At 41.1% G+C, this 20,573-nt stretch overlaps 1 protein-coding gene across 2 annotated transcripts in view; it reads right to left on the bottom strand.

The window, feature by feature from the left end:
- The window catches only part of LOC144265188 (guanine nucleotide-binding protein G(q) subunit alpha), a 265,047-nt gene that overhangs the window by 3,862 nt on the left and 240,612 nt on the right, over window positions 1–20,573 (bottom strand). For both annotated transcript variants that reach the window (XM_077817552.1, XM_077817551.1), the window contains exon 6: window positions 1,317–1,470. In XM_077817552.1, coding sequence (XP_077673678.1) covers window positions 1,317–1,470 — 154 coding nt within the window. The remainder of the gene's footprint in view (window positions 1–1,316; window positions 1,471–20,573) is intronic.

Here is a 20,573-nt window from a genome sequence, read left to right as displayed (position 1 = left end):
GGAGGAGTCAGATAGATCTCTTTGAAGCACTGAAAGGACTTATGACATGTTCCCTTCAGTCCTTTGGGGGGGAGGGATAGCTCAGTGGTTTGAGCATTGGCCTGCTAAACCCAGGGTTGTGAGTTCAATCCTCCAGGGGGCCATTTCGGGATATGGGGTAAAAATTGGGGATTGGTCCTGCTTTGAGCAGGGGGTTGGACTAGATGACCTCCTGAGGTCCCTTCCAACCTTGATATTCTATGATTCTATGATATCCAGTTCTTTAAAAAATGTTCTTTTGCACAGTAAAGCCAAGTTAAATGTAAATATGCAAGATTATGTATATATTTGGCGAAAAATTCATTGTGTTCAAAACCAGCAGCAAATTCCTAGAAAAATTTTAATTCCATCTTAAATTCCTAGAAAAAAAGATCTTTTAATTAGATCAGCAAGCACACAGTTATAGGCTAGGTTGAAATTAGGTCCACTGATCATATGAGACTATTTCCTCAAAAATCTAAGTGTTCTGAAGACATAAAACCCTCATAAATCATAAATCTAAAATAACAACAGCAAATCTCAAATAATTTAGTATCACACAGATACTGTTGCACTCCACACAAACAATGGAGGTATAGAGTAAAATCCTGGCCTCAGTGAAGTCAATGGCAAAATTCCTATTGATTTTAATGGGATCAGGATTTCACCCATAGACTTTATACATTTTAGGGAAACCTTATTTAATATGATACGTGGTTTGTGATTACTGCCAGCGAAGCTGGTGAAAATCTACTTGATGTTCCATCTGTTTTCCTATAGCCATTATAAAAAATGCTACAAGGTTGTGGACTATTTGAAATGATTAGAAGTTCTCGAAGTTGCCGTTTTCATTTGTATTTTTTCTTTTTCTCATGTTTTTAAATCTAGTACATTACAACCCCACCTTCCCAACCATCAGTTAATCATCTGACACCATAAGTACATATTCTATTAACTCTGCAAAAAACTGTTGATTATTATTGCATTACGATCTTCTATGTACCATATAAACTAAATATATTTCTAAGCAATAAGTACTGGAAAGATCTGTCTGTCTGCAATTTAGACAATGCTGTTTACCACATATCACCATTGTAGCGTAAATGCAATGAGCATCTCAAGATTTTTTTTTTTTAAGGTCAGGCTTGACAAAGCCCTGGCTGGGATGAGTTAGTCGGGGATCAGTCCTGCTTTGAGCAGGGGGTTGGACTAGATGACCTCCTGAGGTCCCTTCCAACCCTGATATTCTATGATTCTATGATCTGGAGCATGAATTCTGGTGTTGCAATATTACTTACCATCATACTCTGGGAAATAGTCAACTAGATGGGAGTACATAATTTTCTCCTCTAGAAGATCTTTTTTATTTAAGAACAGAATGACCGAAGAGTTCTGGAACCATGGATATGTGATAATTGTCCTAAACAGTGCTTTGCTTTCCTCCATTCGGTTCTGGAAGAAAATAAGAAAAAGAGAAAGGAAATGATGCGGTCACAAAATATATTAGCTGTGTTTATTTTGCAAACTCAACCATTCCATCATATGAGTTTACTTGTTGCTCCCTAGGGTTTTATAGCTGCAACTCACAATTTCTGTATAAACAGTTTGTTAAATCTGTAGGATGTTTCAGTTATGCAAGTTGAGGCTAATATACAATAAGTATGATTTTTTTTGAACGGGCCATGAATGTTAAAGGTGTAATAGGAACTGACAAAGTCTGGCTATTTATGTGTACAGCTGTACACAAACCCACATTACTGGAAAGTGTGTGGAGAGAAAGCCAAATGTACAAAAACAAAGCCTAAGAGCCGAGTTAAGGAGAGAGCATTCTCCTTTGTTTTCAATTTCCTAGTTTTTGTTGGTACAGTGTTTCAACCTTAACTGCTTAACCACTACGGAAATATAATCTGGATTTGTATTATTGTTTTCATAGTCCTGAAATCTATAATTATGTCTGAAAGAACTTCTCTATATTGCAAAAGTTTATTGTGCTTTAATTCAATTGAGAAGAATTTTATCTCACATGATGCTGACTTTACTTAGTGGCCGTACAAACTGGGTTCAACATTGTTTCAGCTAACTGTGGTAAAACTCTTCTTCCTCCTCTCCTGTGAACGGTTCTACAGCATAACTCTTGTTGCCCATAGACTTGCACAGTAGTAGCAACAGCATGATGAAAATGAAAGAGGATTGGTACAGTCTAGCTATTGCCTGCAGGGTTCTAAAGAGCAGCAATGAAAAAATCAGGAGCCCTGCTAATTTTACCACTGCTTGGCTATAAGCCCCAGCATAGGCAATGAAGCCGCATGTATGGAGACAAAGATAATGCTTTATAGTTGGGTTTTATTTACTTGTGTGCTTTTGTAAATTTTACATTCAGTTCCTTGGAACATTTAAAAAAAAAAAAAAATCAACTCTGCAGAAATTGATAGGTTAGTCCTCCCATACCAAGGTAAATTTCCCATTGGTGAATAAACAACTGGAATTTTCAAAGCTCTGCAATAATCAATTAAATCTCATAACATATTTTTAAGACAGTAAATATGGGAAAACTAAAGCACAGAAGGTCGGATCCACACAGGTACTTAGACACTTACATCCCATTTTTAGGCACCATTATATTCTACAAAACTCGCGCTCAGCTGCTGTCTAACCCTGTAGGCACCTAAACTCACTTAGCACTTTTATTTTTGCAGTAAAAGTTCCCTAGGCGCCTATGTTCCTCCCTTTGGGCATGCACAATGCTGCCTCCCTCTAGGCACCTATCTCCCACCTAAACCCCAGAGTGATCCACACACCTGGGGAAGATAGGTGTTCGGCTGCTCAAGTCACATGTGGGGCCTGAACTGGTAGGCATTATCAGAGGCTGCCTAACTCCACACAAAGCAGCTAGAGGGGTGCGGGAGGAGGTGGCCACTCCTATAACCATTAGTCCACTGTGTAGGGCACTCAACTCCCACTGGATTCAGTGGAACCAGGATTTCACACAGAAAGTTCAAGTGACTCACTCAAGGTCACTATATCAAGACATTGGCATAGTTGGGCACAGAATCTAAATCATTAGACTATCAAGTCTGTGCTTGAAACACTAGACCATGCTTCTTCAACATTTTGTATAGACCAGAGGTTCTCAAACTGTGATCCATGGACCACCAGTGGTCCATGAGCTATGTTCCCTCTAATTTTTGACAGGCCGTGTGCACAAAAAATTTCTTCTGTGCAGATTTTTGAAGCAGAGTTCAAATTTGTGTGCCATGAGGCAAATGTACCCAAGCAAGTAAAATGCTTATAAATTTAAAAAGTTTTAATTTGCAATTTGTGATAATAATAATTTTACACCATGTTATTTTACAAATGTCATTTTTAAATACTTAGAAAAAGGAAATTTAACCATTCTTCATGAAGCAGAAGTTAGTTTTAAGCATTATGCTTTGTCATCTTTTTTATAGACAATCATGAGCATATATCAAGCACATATTAATCATGATCATTATCAGTCCATAGGCTTCTGCCTGTTGGTTTCCACTTTCATGTTTCATTCTATACACATGCCCAAAAAGATTTTGATAAACATATAATAAAGACAATTTAATATGTATGCCATTTGTCAATTTATATGGATTTTCGGATAGAGACATCATAAGTAAAAAAAGAAAAACAAAAGTTTGTGTTTTAAATTTAAAATGTTCCTAAAAAATATCAATAAATGATTATCAGCCAAGAATAATATATGTAATTACAAATACATTTTAATTTCCTTCTTGATCGAAATGTCAAAGACTGCTAAACTAACCTTACTGTTTTTCCCTATGATCTTTTTCATTTGCTCATTCAATATAAACTCTGTCCAGATCTATCAGTCCTCCATCCAGCTGATAAATCTTAATACACATCAGCATGTCCAAATGATCTACTTGTAAACGATTCCATAGTTGGTTTTTTAGAGTGTTCATTAAGCTAAAGCCACGCTCACAGTCTGCACTTGATGCTAGGAATGTTCCTCCAATATCCATCAACTTTGCAAGATCCTGAAACTGTTCGTTCTGGTGAGCAAATGTCACCATATCTGGGAAACTTAAAACCAATTGGCTTTTGATTCTTTTGGCTACTGCAAACTTGAAGTCATTGTACTGACTAACTATAACAATCTCTTCAGCAAGAAAGTCTTTGTATTTTGAACATAGGGATTTGACCTGATGAATTCCAAAATTGAAGTCACACTTAACTATTGCTGCACAATCAAAAGTGGACCATTCCTGGACTTCATCCTCTGGAGAACTGTCTGCCAAATGTGCACACAAGATGTTTATGAAAGTTATTATGGAACTGGTATCAATTTAATTATTTTCTTGAGAGCTCATATCTAAGAGAGCCTTAACTTTGTCACTCCGTAAGACTGAATCTCCCCGGTACTGTCTTCTCATCTTGTTTAGTTTACCTCGGGCAAGGTGAAATGCTTCAAGAGGTGTAAGGTCCTGTTTCTGCAGCAGCGTGGATAGTGAAGCGAGCTCCGACAAAACATCATTCAAAACTTCTAATGTTATTCGGTATTCCATGGTATTCAGCTTTTTGTGGTAGTATTTAGAAACTGAAACAATATCTTTGTCTTGATCAAAGTATTCCAGAAGAGGATTATAGTTGTGAATAATTGCTTGAAGTGCAAAGTACCTACTTAACTAGCACACTTCATTGAGTGGCCTGAAAGCCATTGACTCACATTCAGAAGCATCCACTATTTCCTGAAATTTGCATTTTTTCTTGGATGACTGACAGAACACCGTGTAGACAGTTCTCATTAAGGTTTCGATGTCTCTTATCAGCTTGACCTCTTTCCATGCATCGGAAATCCCCAAGTGCAATGCAATGTTGCTGGACTAAGTGTGGAATATCACGTTTCAGCTGAGCTGCCACGCCATTGAGTTTGCCCAACATCACGGAGGCACCATCAGATGTGAACATCACCAGTTTCATTAGATCAAGTTGGTGTTTTTTATAAAACTCTTTGATTGCAGACAGTACTGAAACAGCATCACATTCTTGCAATCATAATAGTCCACCAAACAAAGTTTTATAGTCTGCAGAATTTATGGATCTATATTTAAAGTAGAGTATCAAATATCTGTTAATGGATATATCAGTGCTTTCATCAACAGCTAGAGTATGAAACATTGCCGATGCTATTTCATGCATGAGGTCATCTTGGACTATGCAGTTGATAATTTCAAGAAATTCAAAAGAAAAATTTTTACTTCTCCAGCTTGCTGGTATGTGCACACACTTTTCCATAGGGTCATTAATATCCTGAACAGAAAGCACTGAGCTGTTCATTTTAATAGCCAACAACACACTGTCAATAAGTACCTTGATTTCTTCTGGGTTTGAGCGCTTGCGTTCAAGATTAACGTGCCTCCTCTGCTTTTCAGCTGGACTTTCAAGAATCATGCTAAGCAATCCACTCCGTAAGGAAGGGTTTTTGTTTCTAAGTCTTGTTACACCATCTATATGAGACTTACTTGACAGATGACGCTTTAAGAAATACAACTTCCATACATCGTTCCACATTCTTCCTGTTGAAAATTCTCCCGAAGCTCTGGCATCTCGACAATATACACAAACCACTCCGTTGTCCTCATCATATGTGAATATTTCACAAAGTTTAACAAGCATTACACTATGTGACTTTGGCGTAACCATCTCTATAGTCTCATCCAGCCATCCAGATTTAAATGAAGTCGCTGTTCTTTTATGCTTTAGACCTCTAGACAGTGATATTTTGGGATTGATTTTTTACCAAATTGGTTTATTTAAAATTAATACTTTTATTATATGGCTATATTTCAATGCGCTTAACAGCGTGACTCGACAAAAGGGCAAACAGGAGATCATTCAGATCAGGATACTGGAAGTTTGTGCATAGCTCCGATCACGTCCATGCATCTGAGGCAAAAAAACGCAGGGAAAATGGTAAAACATCACGAGTAAATGTATGAAGTCCAATGCCTTTGAAAGATTTCAATCACGAAAACAACACTTATTCATTTCTGGGAAATCTTTGCAGTTCCTTAGCAACTACGGCCAGGCATTTTGACTTATTCGCATGTACTTGAGTTTGTCCACAGTCAAATGAACAGATTACAAGGAGATGTGTGGGTCCCGACTGTCCCGACGTGATCAATGTTCCGCGTTTGAAATGCTGGCGGGGAGGGGTCCGATTTATTGCCCTCCTTTCCCTTTCCCCGCTTTGCCAGCTAGTAGAATCTGGCTGTGTTGACGGATGGCGGGTGAACAATGTCAAAAGTCGCCCGTAAATGATATATCGGCCTGGCTCCGATGTAGAATTTCATTTTTTGTGTGCGCGGTGTTTTGCCATGTGCGCAGGGTTTAGGATCTGTGTGTGCGTGCACACGCACACAGCTTAGAGGGAACAGTGTCCATGAGCTCCATTCAGGTGGTCTGTGGATAGTTCCCTCTAAGGTGCATACCTGGGCAGCCGCACACAAGAGAATGATGGGCCACCCACCGAATTAGTGGAGCCCCGCAGGCGTGACTCCACTGATTAGGTGCCTGGACCCTGGAGAAGATGCACATGTAAGGTGAGGTGGTGGCCTTGGGGGGAATAGGGGGTAGGTGGGAGGGGGCAGTGGGGTGAGAAGAGAGGGTGGGGGGAATTTGGGATGTGGAGGGATGCAGCGGCCAGAGAAAGAGGCGACTTTCCCCAGCTCTAGGGCTGCAGCTGCCAGGAGAGACACCCCTCCTTCCCAGCCCCAGCTCAGGGGCTGCCGTGGCGGGGGAGAGAGGGCACATCCATTGCATTAGAAAGGTAAGACTACTGATATTAAAATATGAGTTATGTGCTTTTATTTGTAGAACAAAACAACATTAATTATTAATTTTTTTTATATAGCGCTTTTATCCAAAGCACTTTATAATAGTTAGCTAACGGTACAAACAACATTTGGAAAGACCATTAAGTGGTCCGCCGAGACCCTCAGCAATTTTCAAGATGTCCACGAAAAACAAGGTTTGAGAACCACGAGTATAGACTTTTTGCCACAAACCTATGCCCAAATCCATTTATAACTCACAACAGTAATTAAATTTAAATAGTTTTTATTTCCAGTTTGGCCTTCATAATTATAGAGCTGTATTATAACTTCATCTGACATCAGCAAACCATTTCTACATTTCTGAATCCCTACTTCTGATAACGTAAAGTTTGATTCCACTCCCCACATCCCTAACTGAATTTGGCATTTACAGATACAGTGTGAGTGTAGATCTTCGTTTGTGGGCTAACAGCATCTTTTCCTTCCACAGCAAATTAAAGAGCTATTGAAAACACTTTAAACCTTAAGAATAATTAGCAAATTGCACAGGAAACATAGTGGCTTGAATTACTAATGCAAGCTTGAATTATATGCCCTTTGCAGAACTCTTAATGGGAGTTGCAACATTCTCATCCGGCTAGCTGACTTTAATACAGAAGTCTCTCTCTCTGATTTTCACAACACAGTGTTACACAGACGAAACATGTCAGTTTGCAGTGGCAGATTAGCCACTGGGCCAGTGAGGCCTGTGCCCAGGAGCCGTGGCCAATTGGGGTGCTCCTGCATCCCAACCTGCTCTGGCTGCTTCATCTGTGCTCCTGCTGGGGAGTGAGTCGGGGCGCGGGGGGTTGCCCTGCTCCACCTGCCCGGTGCTCCTGCCGGGGAGTGGGGGCTTCCCCTGCTAGTCAGCAGAAGCGCTGGGCGGCAAGAGTGGGGCAAGGCCTCGCGCCCTACTCCCACTTCCCAGCAGGAGCACCGGGGGTGGGAGTGGAGACAGGGCAAGCCCCTGAGCCCCGATCCCATTTCCCCAGAAGGCGTGCCAGGGGAACTGCAGGCAGAAGGATTGGGGAAGGGGCCCCCATTTGCTCTGGCCCAGGGCCCCATAAAAACTTAATTTGCGTCTGCCAGATTGCATAATCTTCTGATTCTTGTTCCAAGAAAACTCCAGAAATCTATGCTCAGCAAAGATGGTTATTTGACAGTTAACATGTTTTAAATTTTCTTTTTCAAAACGATGCTAAACAAGATGAAGTAGAAAAGGCACACAGACTAAGTCAACATTCATACTTAAAATACATCTTTTTCCAAAATTCATCTAACTTATTAACCCTACATATGCAAGTCTGCATTACTACAAATAGTGAAATTTCCTATAGGACACATACAATAAAGAAGCAACATCTCATTAATAAAAAGTATATACCATTCAATATAACATACAATTATAAATTCCTTGAGTGTGAAAGGTGCCATGTATATAGTCACCTTTTTTTGTTCTTATAGGCTTATCAGTTACTGAAAAATTTGTAGCTTTGTATTTTACAGTCACACACATAAAGGTATGAAATATTGATGCCATGCTTAGAACTCTGAGGGACACATTCTGCCTTCAATTACACCACTGGAGTCAATGAGCTTGCACAGGCATAACTGAGGGTAAATTTCGCCTTAAGTTTGTAAAATGAGTTTTAGATACTACACTATAAAAAATTGCCTACAAAAAATTCACTAATTTATCAGAAAAACAGTGAGCTAGAAACAAGCAGATAATTCCATATACAAATAAAGAAGAAGAAAAAAAGAAAGATGATAGGTGTTTTAATTTACACCTGATTTTCCTGTCTTACTGATGCATATCAGGAATAATGCCACTGAAATCAACTGACAGGTTTCAGAGTAACAGCCGTGTTAGTCTGTATTCGCAAAAAGAAAAGGAGGGCTTGAGGCACCTTAGAGACTAACCAATTTATTTGAGCATGAAGTGAGCTGTAGCTCACGAAAGCTTATGCTCAGATAAATTGGTTAGTCTCTAAGGTGCCACAAGTACTCCTGTTCTTTTTGCGAATACAGACTAACACGGCTGCTACTCTGAAACTGGTATAAAAGAGGTGTGAGAGGAGATGTGTGTTTTTGTTTTCTGGTATCTAGGACTTTTAAGAGAAATGGAAGGTGATTTACCAAAAAAAATCAATCATCATCAGTATTGGGCTTATATCCTGAATGTACCTAGTTAGAAGACAGCAGAACGCAAACTGACTGACACTTGCATGGGCATAAGGCAGAGATCATCAATCAGGTCCTCACTCTGCCTGGTAGTGCTTAATTTGCTGAGCCCTGTTTCCCTTCTGAATATGTGGACAATGGAGAAAGACTGGCTCTGACTTCCCTAGCTTCAGTAGGGATGACTGAAGAGAGAGCGATCTCTTTGCTGAACAAAAAGCACTCTGATGACCTTTTGAAGTCACTTGCTATTGCCAGTGATGTACAGTCCACAAAGCCCTTGCCTGAGAGGGTATTCAGAGAGTGCTCAACTAACTGCATGGAAAAATCCTGGAAAGCAAAGTTAGTAGCAATCACAACGAGCCCTGATTCATTCACTGCACAATAACTGTAAGGTGCAGTAAAGAGCAACTATAGTTCCTATCCAGAATTTTAAATATATATATAAGCTAACATTGGACAGGCTAGCATGAGCACATCCTGTAGAACAGTTAGAAATAGAGAGAGAGTGTTTAAATTTCAGTATGCGGGTCACATTCACATGTCTGCATTTCACTGGATCCGGATGGAGCAGCTGACAGGTTTTCTCAGTGCTTTGAGCCTGGATGAAAACTAGCTAGCTGTTGCTCAGCTCAGTTAAAACCAAGGCAATACTTGTAGGTTAGAGGAAACCACTAAAGGAAATGGCAGAGGTAACATCTGCTCCTCATCTGATGGAATTTGTCCACATTTTGGTACTTCAAGTTTGCAATTTTGTGAGTTCTCACTGAATCCTAAGTTATTTCTGGAAGTCCCCATAGTAACAATGAGTAAGATTGGCTTTTTTTCCCTTCCCTATTTGCTCTTGGCAAAGTGGATATTCCCTTTTCCTTTACATGTGGATTGTTTTATAGTTATAATTAGAGCCCTACCAAATTCACCATCCATTTTGATAAATTTCACGGTCAGAGGATTTAAAAAATTTGAAATTTCACAGATTCAGATATTTAAATCAGAAATTTCATGGTGTTATAACTGTGGGGGGTCTCAACCCCAAAGGAGTTTGTGGGGAGGTCTGAAAGACTATTGTGGGGGTGGGGTATTGCCACCCTTACTTCTGCGCTGCTGCTGGCCGCAGTACTGCCTTCGGGGCGGGGCAGCCATAGAGCGGCAGCTGCTGGCCGGGCGCCCCGCTCTGAAGGTAGCACCACGGCCAGCAGCAGCGCAGTGCAGAAGTCAGGGTGGCAACACCGTACCATGCCTCTCTGATTTCTGCACTGCTACTGGAGGCGGGCCTGCCTTCAGAGCGGGGCTCTCGGCTAGTAGATGCGAAGCTTCCTGCAGCCAGGAGAGGTTCCTGGAGGTGGCTCTGACCGGGCCCCTGGAGCAGCCTGTCCTGGGGAAGAGGAAGTCACATCCCTCCCCTGCCCAGCCAGGGCTAGCGGCTGGAGCCCTACACACGGTAGGAGCCCCCGCCTGGGGTGCCTGCAGCTCCCCCCATCCCGGCTCTGGGACCAGCACTCAGGGTTAAAGAGGCCGTGGGTTCGCTCTCTGTATATGTCCAGGGGAGTTCGGAGGTGAATGGCACCCCCACCAGCCATGGCTCCCTGGGCAGTTGCCCACGTTGCCCACACATAAGGCCAGCCCTACCCCCCAAAAGTTACAACCCCCCTATACCATGCCGCCCTGACTTTTGCCCTGCTGCTGGCACTCTCCAGCCATCCAGCTGAAGGCAATGCAGAAGTTCGGGTCGCAATATGCGACCCCCCCTACAATAGCCAGATTTCACAGGGGAGACCAGATTTCATGGTTCATGATGAGTTTTTCAAGGCCACTTTCCATGGAATTTGGTGGGGCCCTAATTATAATAATCACTTCTAGACTGGACTATTGCAGTGACCTCTTCATGGGGTCACTTGGTCACTCAAGTTCACTTGGAAACTTTAGATGACGATAAATGCAACTGCCTGTTTGCTTACTAGTGCACACAGGTGCTGGCTTTTTCCTTTGCCCAGGAGTGCTCAACCCCTGCTCAGCCCCAGACCCCACTCCCATTCCACCCCCTCCCACAAGCCTGCACCCCCACTCTTGCTCTGCCCACACTCTATCCCTTCCCCCAAGGCCCCACCCTTGCCCTGCCTCTTCCTCCCCCCGCTCCACCTCTTACTGTCCAGTTCCACCCCCTCTCCTGAGCCTGCCCCATTCCTGCTCCTCCCCCATCCCTCCCAGTGCCTCCTGCACACCATGGAACAGCTGATCGCAGTGGGCGGGAGGCACTGGTAGGGGGGAGGAGGAGCAGATTGGCGGGGCTGCCGATGGGCAGGAGGCACTGGGAGGGGTGGGGGAGAGGGGAAGCTGGCTGCCAGTGGATGCTAAGCACTTGCTAATTTTTTTCCATGGGTGCCCCAGTACCGGAGCACCCACAGAATCAGTGCCTATGGTAGTGCATCTCAAAGAGCATATTATACAAGTTACACTTGTTTTCAATTTGATCCTAGGTGAAATTCAAGGTCATGGTTTGGACTTAAGGAAGGTCTCAGAAACAGCTGCTCTCCATGGTTTCACCTAAAGAGTTGAGATCACCTGGGATGCTCAAGTTCACAATGCTTCTAAAACAATTCACCCTTTGATCCAACAGAGTCTAAGTCTGTTGACTTTTAGGGCACGCTGCAAAGTCTTTTTTCACATGACAGTTTTAAGGGGAGGGAGGAATGGGAGAGTATGGGCTGAGTGGGAAAGATCTCAGGCCCCAATCCAGCAACTACCTAAGCATGTACTTGGCTTACCCATGGGTGTAATGTTAAGCATGTACCTATCTGTCTGCAAGGTAAAGTCGCAGGTGTGTTTGGGGCGTGGAAGGGTATTAGTGTTTATAATAGGTTAACTAGTGGTTATTGTATTATTTTATAAAATATCAATTATAAACACATCTAGAACACTGGGTACGTGTGGTTTTATTAATTGTAATTGTAATTTATTAATTGGTTTTATTAAATATAAAAAATAAATGAATAATGAAAACCTAAGAAGTGGGTAACCTACACTCATACATCACAACCAACAGGCAAATACAATTTCAGATAATTTTTTCCCCAGAGAGTTCTTCTAATACTGCTTGTACTCTGGTTTTCCTTTAAAAATAAACCTACTCTCTATTGTAAGAACACAGACGGAAAACATTATTGCTCCATCCTGTAAACCTTATGTTAATTGCTGTATAATAATTTGTAACGAATAATTTGATTTTCAAACAAATACACAGAAAAGAAAAGGGGTGGGGGAACTACTCAAAGTATTACAGAAAACACTGACCATTTGTGACCATCATACATGTGGGAGTACTTTCTCTTTTTAATTAATTCATTTATTTGGTCATCTGTTAAGAATAAAGCTCTTTATTTGCCTTTGTATCCTGCACAGGATCACATAATTATGTGGCCTATCTGACATAAAAACTAAAATAATACAAAACACACTTTGTGCTAAGTTCCTATTTGGAGGTTAAAAATTAAAACAAAAATAAAAAAAGAGTTGACAAATTTGATAATGTGCGAGCTGTTTTCAGCAGGATTCTTATACTAAAGGACTATCGAAGTGAGGAGTTTTTGAACTGTGCTCGCCACACCTAGTTCCAGATATGGCTGCAATCTTCCCCCGAAAAGACTGCCAATTCATGATTGTAAGTATTACAGTCAAAGTTAAAAAGATGGGCTGGATTTTCACCAAACCAATTACACTTGTGCTGGCATTCCCCCTCCAATCTTTCTTTCTGTTCCATGGCTGAAGATGGCTCTTCTCTGGCAGGAGTACATCTCTAGCTGTCCATCATGTATATCCTTGTTTGCAGGCCATTTTTGGACAGTGTAAGCAAAATGTGGCTACTTCCTGAGCATTGTCAACCATGCTCCTGAAACTTGGCCAACAGAGGCAGCGAGTGTAGCTATGCCAAGGTTAGCCAGATCCAGAATGGACGATTTTGATTCCGCAAACCTTCCAGCCTCAGTTAACACTTGGAACAAAGGATTGTTTAAGATCAGATTTGGAATAACCTCTTGTCTGTGGCCTAGCAACAGTAGGTTTAAATGTAACACATAATTTCTGCATATGCATGCATGTACAATATATATATATATACTGTACAAACCATGAGACAGTGACTACTCAGGGGAGTAAGCACTACACCTAACAAGTGTTTGCAAGATCATTTTGTCCTCTTCAGTTGTGTACAAAAGATTTTACTTTCTTGTAGTCTTTTAATGCAACATAGGTACCACAAGAGAACAAAGGTTTGGTTTTGAACACATCCCATACAAACAGTGGTTATTCCCCCAACCCCATTCTTTGTTTGCTCATTTGGGAGCCAGAACCTTGTATGATGTAAACCAGCATACCTCCGCTGGAGCTATGCCAATTTATACAGCTGAGGATCAGGCCCAACTTATGTGCTGTTATGGAAGCATAAAGTAAACAACAAATAGTGTATGAGTGTTTTTTAGAATACTCTCTCTCAGATTACATACAAAGTAATGAGCATTGGGCCCAACTTCCAACTTGCGTAATTATTAAAACTATGCAAAACCTGCTGGTGTTTGGTGTGTGCTGCCGCTTGCAGCTTCTCTTTTGCAGGTCCTAGCTTGATGATCCCAAGGAGCAAATCTGGTCACCTCTTCCATGGCTGCAGAAGGCCCCTTTGAATGAGAACCAGTGTGGTGCTGCTATTTGAAAGAGGAATCCCCAGTGCTTGCACCTCTTCCTGCACAGTGGTGTGTGGGGTGGAAGGCATGACATGAACATGGCTTAGCTACTGAGGGTGGGCTCTGGGGTCTAGTTTTGCCTGCAAATTAATCTCAATGTAAATCTGGTAAACGCTGCCATGAAATCATAGTGATTCGCTATCCTGCTTCACTCCCTCATTTAGTTGTTTCACTATTGTAAGCCCTCAGTCTTCAAAAATCATGAGTCAGACACATACACTCCTGAGATTTTTAAAAAAATCTCGTGATTTTTAAGGCAAAGTAATACATTTGGGGTTGTTTTTATTTGCCTTCTTGGTTTTGAGCCTTTAGGACTTCATGTTTTCAAAGCTTTTTTCCACAAGTATGACAGCTGGAAATGTTCTTTCTTTTTTAAATACGAGCTGAGTGTCTTACATAAGCCCATGAATCCATGAAGTGACGCTTTTGTGAGACTTGCCATCAAACCAGAAGAATAAGTAAAAATCGATGTTGTAAGAAATGGCCATGCTATTACCATTTCCTGCCTGTTCAAGCTTCTCAGTTCTTCCAGCTACCACGTGAATGCAGATATTATTGACACAGCTATCAGTGGAACTGGAGGAGCATTTCCCAAATTCTTGGGCAAAGTTGCCCAAGTTACCAGATTGGGTGAGAGACAGTTCACTCTTCCAAGGAGGTGTCTCATGAAAGACCTATTTTTTGCCCACACTGAAGGAACAGGCCAAACAGCACCTGTTCCTATTCCATCCCTCAAAACCAACCCCCAAAATGAGGAATCATACCAGTTCATTTTCCCAGAATACTATGGAGAGGATAATTTGCAGACCACCATCTGCCCTCAGAAGACACAGGTAACAGGAGGACTGTAAAAGAGAGGAAGGATCTGGAGACTGCCCAAACCCTCTCCAAGGTTCACTTCAGTTTTGAAATTCAAAGGCAAATTTCACATAGTTTTGGGGGTTTGATGCAAAAGTTTTTCACAGCCCTTGTAATAATCTGTATGCCTTGATTTTCCTTTCAGTATCACCTAGAAATATTTGGCTGAATTAGCTGCTGGCCTAACGCCACTGAATTCTGACCCATTATTCTTCGTTTCCTCTCCTCAAGTGTTATGTAGCGTTGATATACATTAGTAAGTAGCTGCTGCATTTTATCCCACAGTTAGTTGCATTTCACTGATGGGGAAAATTACTCATTTAATTTGTAATGTACACTGGGATCCTTTTGAATAAAAGGCACAATATAAGTATTTCAGCATCACTTATTACCGAGTTTTAATTGCATTGACATATTATGGAAGCATCATAAATTATGACCGTAAGGGTCAAGGAAACCTAAGATGGAAAGAGTCCTGTAATTCAAGTTTTGCTTGTTTTATAATAGTTTATAATACAAAGTTTCAACAATAAAATCCAGCTGAGAAAATTTGAGGAAGGGGGAGATAACCCACTGAATAAACCAACATTATAAAACTACTTAATTAATACTCACTTCTGTCTTTTACGGCTATTAACCACATTCACAATAGGCTTAGTAGTCAACTTGCAGAAGCAGGCTGTTGGTTACTACGCTCAAAAGCCCATCACACCGAAGGCATGCTGTGGAATTGATATGTGGGGCCAAAACAGAAAAGAGGAGACATTTTTCCTGTTTACTGTTTCCGAATTGTGGGGTGGGGGATGGGAACAGATAGGAAGCTCACTCCCCTGAAAACCTGTTTGTTTTTTTTTTAAATTTTAATAGAAGACTTCTTGTGGAACAATTCTTCAAGCACCATCAGTGATGCTGGCCTCAGAAGAGCTCTTTGGTTTGTCTACTAGTCAGTGGTCATTGTTTACTGAACTAGGGTGTAGAAATGGTAATTCCTCAGAATGAAAGGAAAAACATCCAGGGGACCCCATCTGGATCAGCTCTTTTTGAACCCATAGGTGGCAAAGGTACAATCATAACTAGAGAAAGACAGTAACGGTCATTAATAAAATGTGGCCTTCGGCATGTAACGGGAAGGTTATTTGGATGGGGGAAGGTTCCTCTAATGCAACTTATTTTATTTTTATCATAAAGCATAAATGGAAATTACTTTTGTTAGCCATATTAGTGTTGCGTATTGTCTGTATTTAATACTAATAGTAATAAAACAACAAAAAACTCTGTAAATTAAATCCAACTAGCCTTTTTCAATAACACATGAAGATATACTGATAAATTCCAAGCCTTTATAAAGCCACACTATATATTTATATGGCATGGTTATAAAAAACAGACTTTTGGAAACTATCCTGATCCTTTTGAAAGCAAACAGCAATCTTGCTTGCTTGCCCAGAGCAGAGCTGATTTGGCAGACCTTTTCCTCTGATTCAGGAGAGTCAGAGCATTATCATGTATTCTCCTTCACTGAGTAATAAAATCCCTTATAAGGCAACCCCTTGACTACTCTCTTCATAGGAATTGCTAATTAGTTACATTTTCTTGGGTTTATTTATTTAGAATACACTGTAACATGTATGGTATGACTTTTTTGCATTTGTATTTACAGTTAGCTGTTTTTCAGGTATTTTACAATTTTCTTTGTTGGTTCTTATGTTGCTAATTCATTTTCTCAAAATAACTGCAGTAATAAAATAAAAAATACAATAAAATAATAAAATAATAATAATGATACAAATTTACAAAGCCCAAACTTGTAAGTAGATGAGGTTCCCACCATCTCAGAAGAGAACAGACACTCACTGTACATAGTTCAAACTTTGGGCTTATCTAGTGCAAACCATAATAAAATCTGTGGCACAAAACCTGCAAACAGGCAACTATTAATAAGCAAGAAGAAGGGTGGAAACCTACTTCTTCCCATTTCAGAACCCTTACTTTTGGCTGGGTGCTCCTTTCAGAATTGAGCTCAGCTTCAGAATGCAAGTAAAAGTAAAGATGGCTGCTGTGGGTTCTGTGTGCTGGGGAGGGACCATCAACAGTGCCCTTTCCTTGTCCTTATAAGAAAAGTACAGAGCAGGGAGTTCCTTAATGCCCTTTTAAAACTCTCCATGGTTTATAAGAATCTTCAGAAGCCACCATGGATAACCAGCAATTGAAACCATCAATACCACACATCAGCAGTCTATGGCTTCTATTAAAAATAAAAGACCTCAGATAAAACCTTTTAACTGCTATAATGTTTGCCAGAGGAGAGTGAGAAGTGAAAAGGGGGAGCAGAGAGACCTCTCAGAAATCATGTGGATGAGAAATTATAGCATAAATTCCAGCAGAAATGGAACTTTCCAGTAAAATGTTGCAATGCAAATTCCCAAGCATGATGTGTATTATTAATGCTCTGTATTAGTACGACTTTTTGTTAGTCTATCACTAAACAATTTAATATAATTACAATGAAAAACAAGAACTCTATGACTGATACAATAACTTCCTTCAGCTGCCACAAATACTGGGGGAAGAGAAGAATCCACTTGATATCAGCAGTTACTCACACACAAAGAATTCTGATCTAACTTTAAGCACATGAGTATGTTAATGGCACTATTAGTCTCCTTAATGTTAGGCACATGCTTAAGTGCTCTGCTGAATTGGGGTCTAAATCGCTCTGATAAACTGTCCTTTTCACAACAGAGGGAAAAAAATCTACAGCATGCATACTACTAACTCTGAGTGGCCTCTTCCAGTTTATGGCCTGCATGGAGAAAAGCCATACTGAGATTTACCCATTATGGAAAAGTAGTAAATATATTTTACATTTTTACTCTGAAGCCAGACTTTCTATTAATAATAATTATTCCCATCTCCTATGCACCACAACTTTATACAGAGATTGGCTTCAGAATGATGATGACTTCTACTAATTAGCACATGGTAAAGGAATGGCTATTAAATGAGAACAGATACTGTATCAGGTGATAGATATACAGAACAAATGTGTTTGTACAGTGCCTAGCAGAATGGGGCCAGGATCTGCAACTGGGGCCCCTAGGAGCTATCACAATACATTTAAATAATAATGCTAACAACAATATTTTTACTGTATTTAAGGGGCTCTAACTGGGGATGTGGGCTCCAGGGTGGAGCTAGAAATAAAGGGTTCATGTTGTGGGAGGGAGCTCCGGGGTGGGGCAGGGGGTTGGGATGTGGGAGGGGTTGAGGGTTCCGGCCGGGGGTGCGGGCTCTGGAGTGGGGCTGGGGATGCAGGGTTTGGGGTGCAGGAAGGAGCTCTAAGCTGGGGGGTGGGGCAGAGCGGTTCAGGGTATGGGAGGGGGCTCTCAGCTGGGGCATGAGGTTGGAGTGCGGGCTCCATCTTGGGGTGTGAGCTCTTGGGTGGAGCTGGGGATGAGGGGTTCAGGGTGCGGGAGGGGGCTGCAAGTTGAGGCAGCGGGTTGGGATGCAGAGGGGTGAGGGCTCCGTCTGGGATGTGGGCCCTGGGATGGGGCTGGGGATGAGTGGTTTGGGGTGGAGGAGGGGGCTCTAGGCTGGGGGGGGTGGGGTTGGGGCACAGGCTTACCTTGGGTGGCTCCCAGTCAGCGGTGCAGAGGGCCTAAGGCAGGCTCCCTGCCTGTCCAAACTCCGTGCTGCGCCCCAGAAGCAGCCAGCAGGTCTGGTCCTAGATGGGGATGAGGGTGAGCCAGGAGGCTCTGCACACTGCTCTCACCCGCATGCACCGGCCGTGCAGCTCCCATTGGCCACAGTTCCCGGCCAACGGGAGTGAGGAGCTGGTGTTCGGGGCAAGGGCAGCGCACAGAGCCCTGTGGGCCCCCATCTAGGAGCCAGACCTGCTGCCTGCTTCTGGGGTGCAGCGTGGAGCCAGGACAGGTAGGGACTAGCCTGCCTTAGACCCACAGCACCACCAACCGGACTTTTAATGGCCCGGTCGGCGGTGCTGACCAAAGCCGCAAGGGTCCCTTTTTGACTGGGTGTTCCAGTCGAAAACTGGACACCTGCGTCACCCTATTGTCAGGTTCCCAGTGAAGGGCCTTCAATTCTGAATATTTTGCTACTTCCCTGCCCCTCCAAAGCATTTATAAACCCGTCTATTTATTTACACATTTCCTGTTGGAAGGGACTTTTATTGGTGATGGTGTAATTTTATATTAATAGTCAGATCACTTAGAGCAGTGAGCAGTAAAAGCACTCTGGGTACTGATATGCAAATGAACAGACTAAGCATTCCACTTGTTTTCAGTAAAACCACAAACACGGAGCTTTTAACCTGGTCGAGGTTTCCACAGACCAGGAAACCTTTGCTGTTATTGAAGCAAATCAGCTTTCACAGAACAAAGATAAAACTGGTATTCCATTGGCTGGTATTACATATATCTACTAAAAACTTTCTCAAAAATTAATTACAAGAATATTTGTGAAGAAAAGGCCTATAACTTGCATCCTTAATTCAGTCTTCCGTTAGTAGATGCTGTTCATCTCCCTCTGCTTCATTAGCTCTGCTTTATGTAGGTGACAGAATATCAGATGCAGGGTTTATTTCAACTGCTTTCCTTGTTATTTATGTATTTCAACTGGTATCTCCTTTGAAGAGATTATCATTTTGAAAAAAATGGTAGAGTTTTGCATTTCCAAGTCAGAAGAGATCTTTTGAAAGTTTAAGAGTTTGACTGTAGAAAATTGGTCGCAGCTGAACCAAAGATGCCAGAAAGATATGGATTAGTGTGGCTGGCTGTCAATTAACAACATTCGGGACCATATGAGATGGTATTTTTTCTGAAATTGACCAACAATGTGGTTAAAATTGTCTGGTGTAATCAAGAGATATATTCAAGAAAACAAGCGAACAGAGCTAATAGAGTGGTCTTAACTGAACTAAAAACTTGACAAACTTTAGTCATTTCTTTTGGAGTGTGAACCATTCCCGATTTCTACTGATATATTAGCTATTGATAAATACTGCAATAGGGTTGGTTGAAAACTATAAATTAATTGTGAAGAAAAATATTAAAAGATTTTTTTAAATTAAACTCAACATTTTTCATGGATTTTTTTTTCAGTGAAAGTTTCATTTTGTTTCAGTTTTTAATTTTCTAAAGGGAAGGGGTTGTGGGTTTTGTTTCATCCCTTTCACTTCTTCCTTCTTCCCCCTCTCTTTTCCACTGGAAAAAGGGAAAGAAAGGAAAATTATTAAATTAATAATATTCCCCAAAAATTAGAACTGAAAATAGAGTTTGAGAAAGATGAAACAAATGAAACTTTTATATATGAAACAAATTTTTTAAGTTTTATTTCAATTTTTTTCAAGTTCCAAACGAATGAAATTTTCTCACTACTCTTTTTAATTTGTCTGTAAAGTTTTTTTCTTTTTTAAACCCAAACTTTGAGAAAAATTCTTGGACCAGCCCTAATTACTTAACAGTATTGATGAATAACTTTCAGACTATGGTGGTTGACAGAATGTCATTTGCTAACTTTATTTGCAGTTTATGCTTTTGATTGGTCACATATTACTTTCTCTTTCCTGACTGAAACTTTGTAAGAGAAACAGCCAGTGGTAAATGAAGAATGGTGAATTATGACTAGTGAAAAATGAATCCCAAATCACATACTTCCGGCATGAATGCATGATATTTTCACAACTACCTCTCGTAGTCTGAATAATTGTGTGTAATGAATAGCATGAACTCAAGCACAGCAGTGAACTGAATCCAAACTATTTATGAATAAATACGTTTAGAAACCTGCTATACAAGTATGCTCACTGTACATTTGGTATAAATGCATAACAGACCTTTTTGCTGTTTGGATTTAGTATAAATCAGATACTGTATGAGAAGCAAATATGTGTATGTTT

This window comes from Eretmochelys imbricata, chromosome 5 (assembly GCF_965152235.1).
Source record: "Eretmochelys imbricata isolate rEreImb1 chromosome 5, rEreImb1.hap1, whole genome shotgun sequence".
NCBI classification, from domain to species: domain Eukaryota; kingdom Metazoa; phylum Chordata; order Testudines; family Cheloniidae; genus Eretmochelys; species Eretmochelys imbricata.
This window is presented reverse-complemented; position numbering and strand designations above follow the sequence as displayed.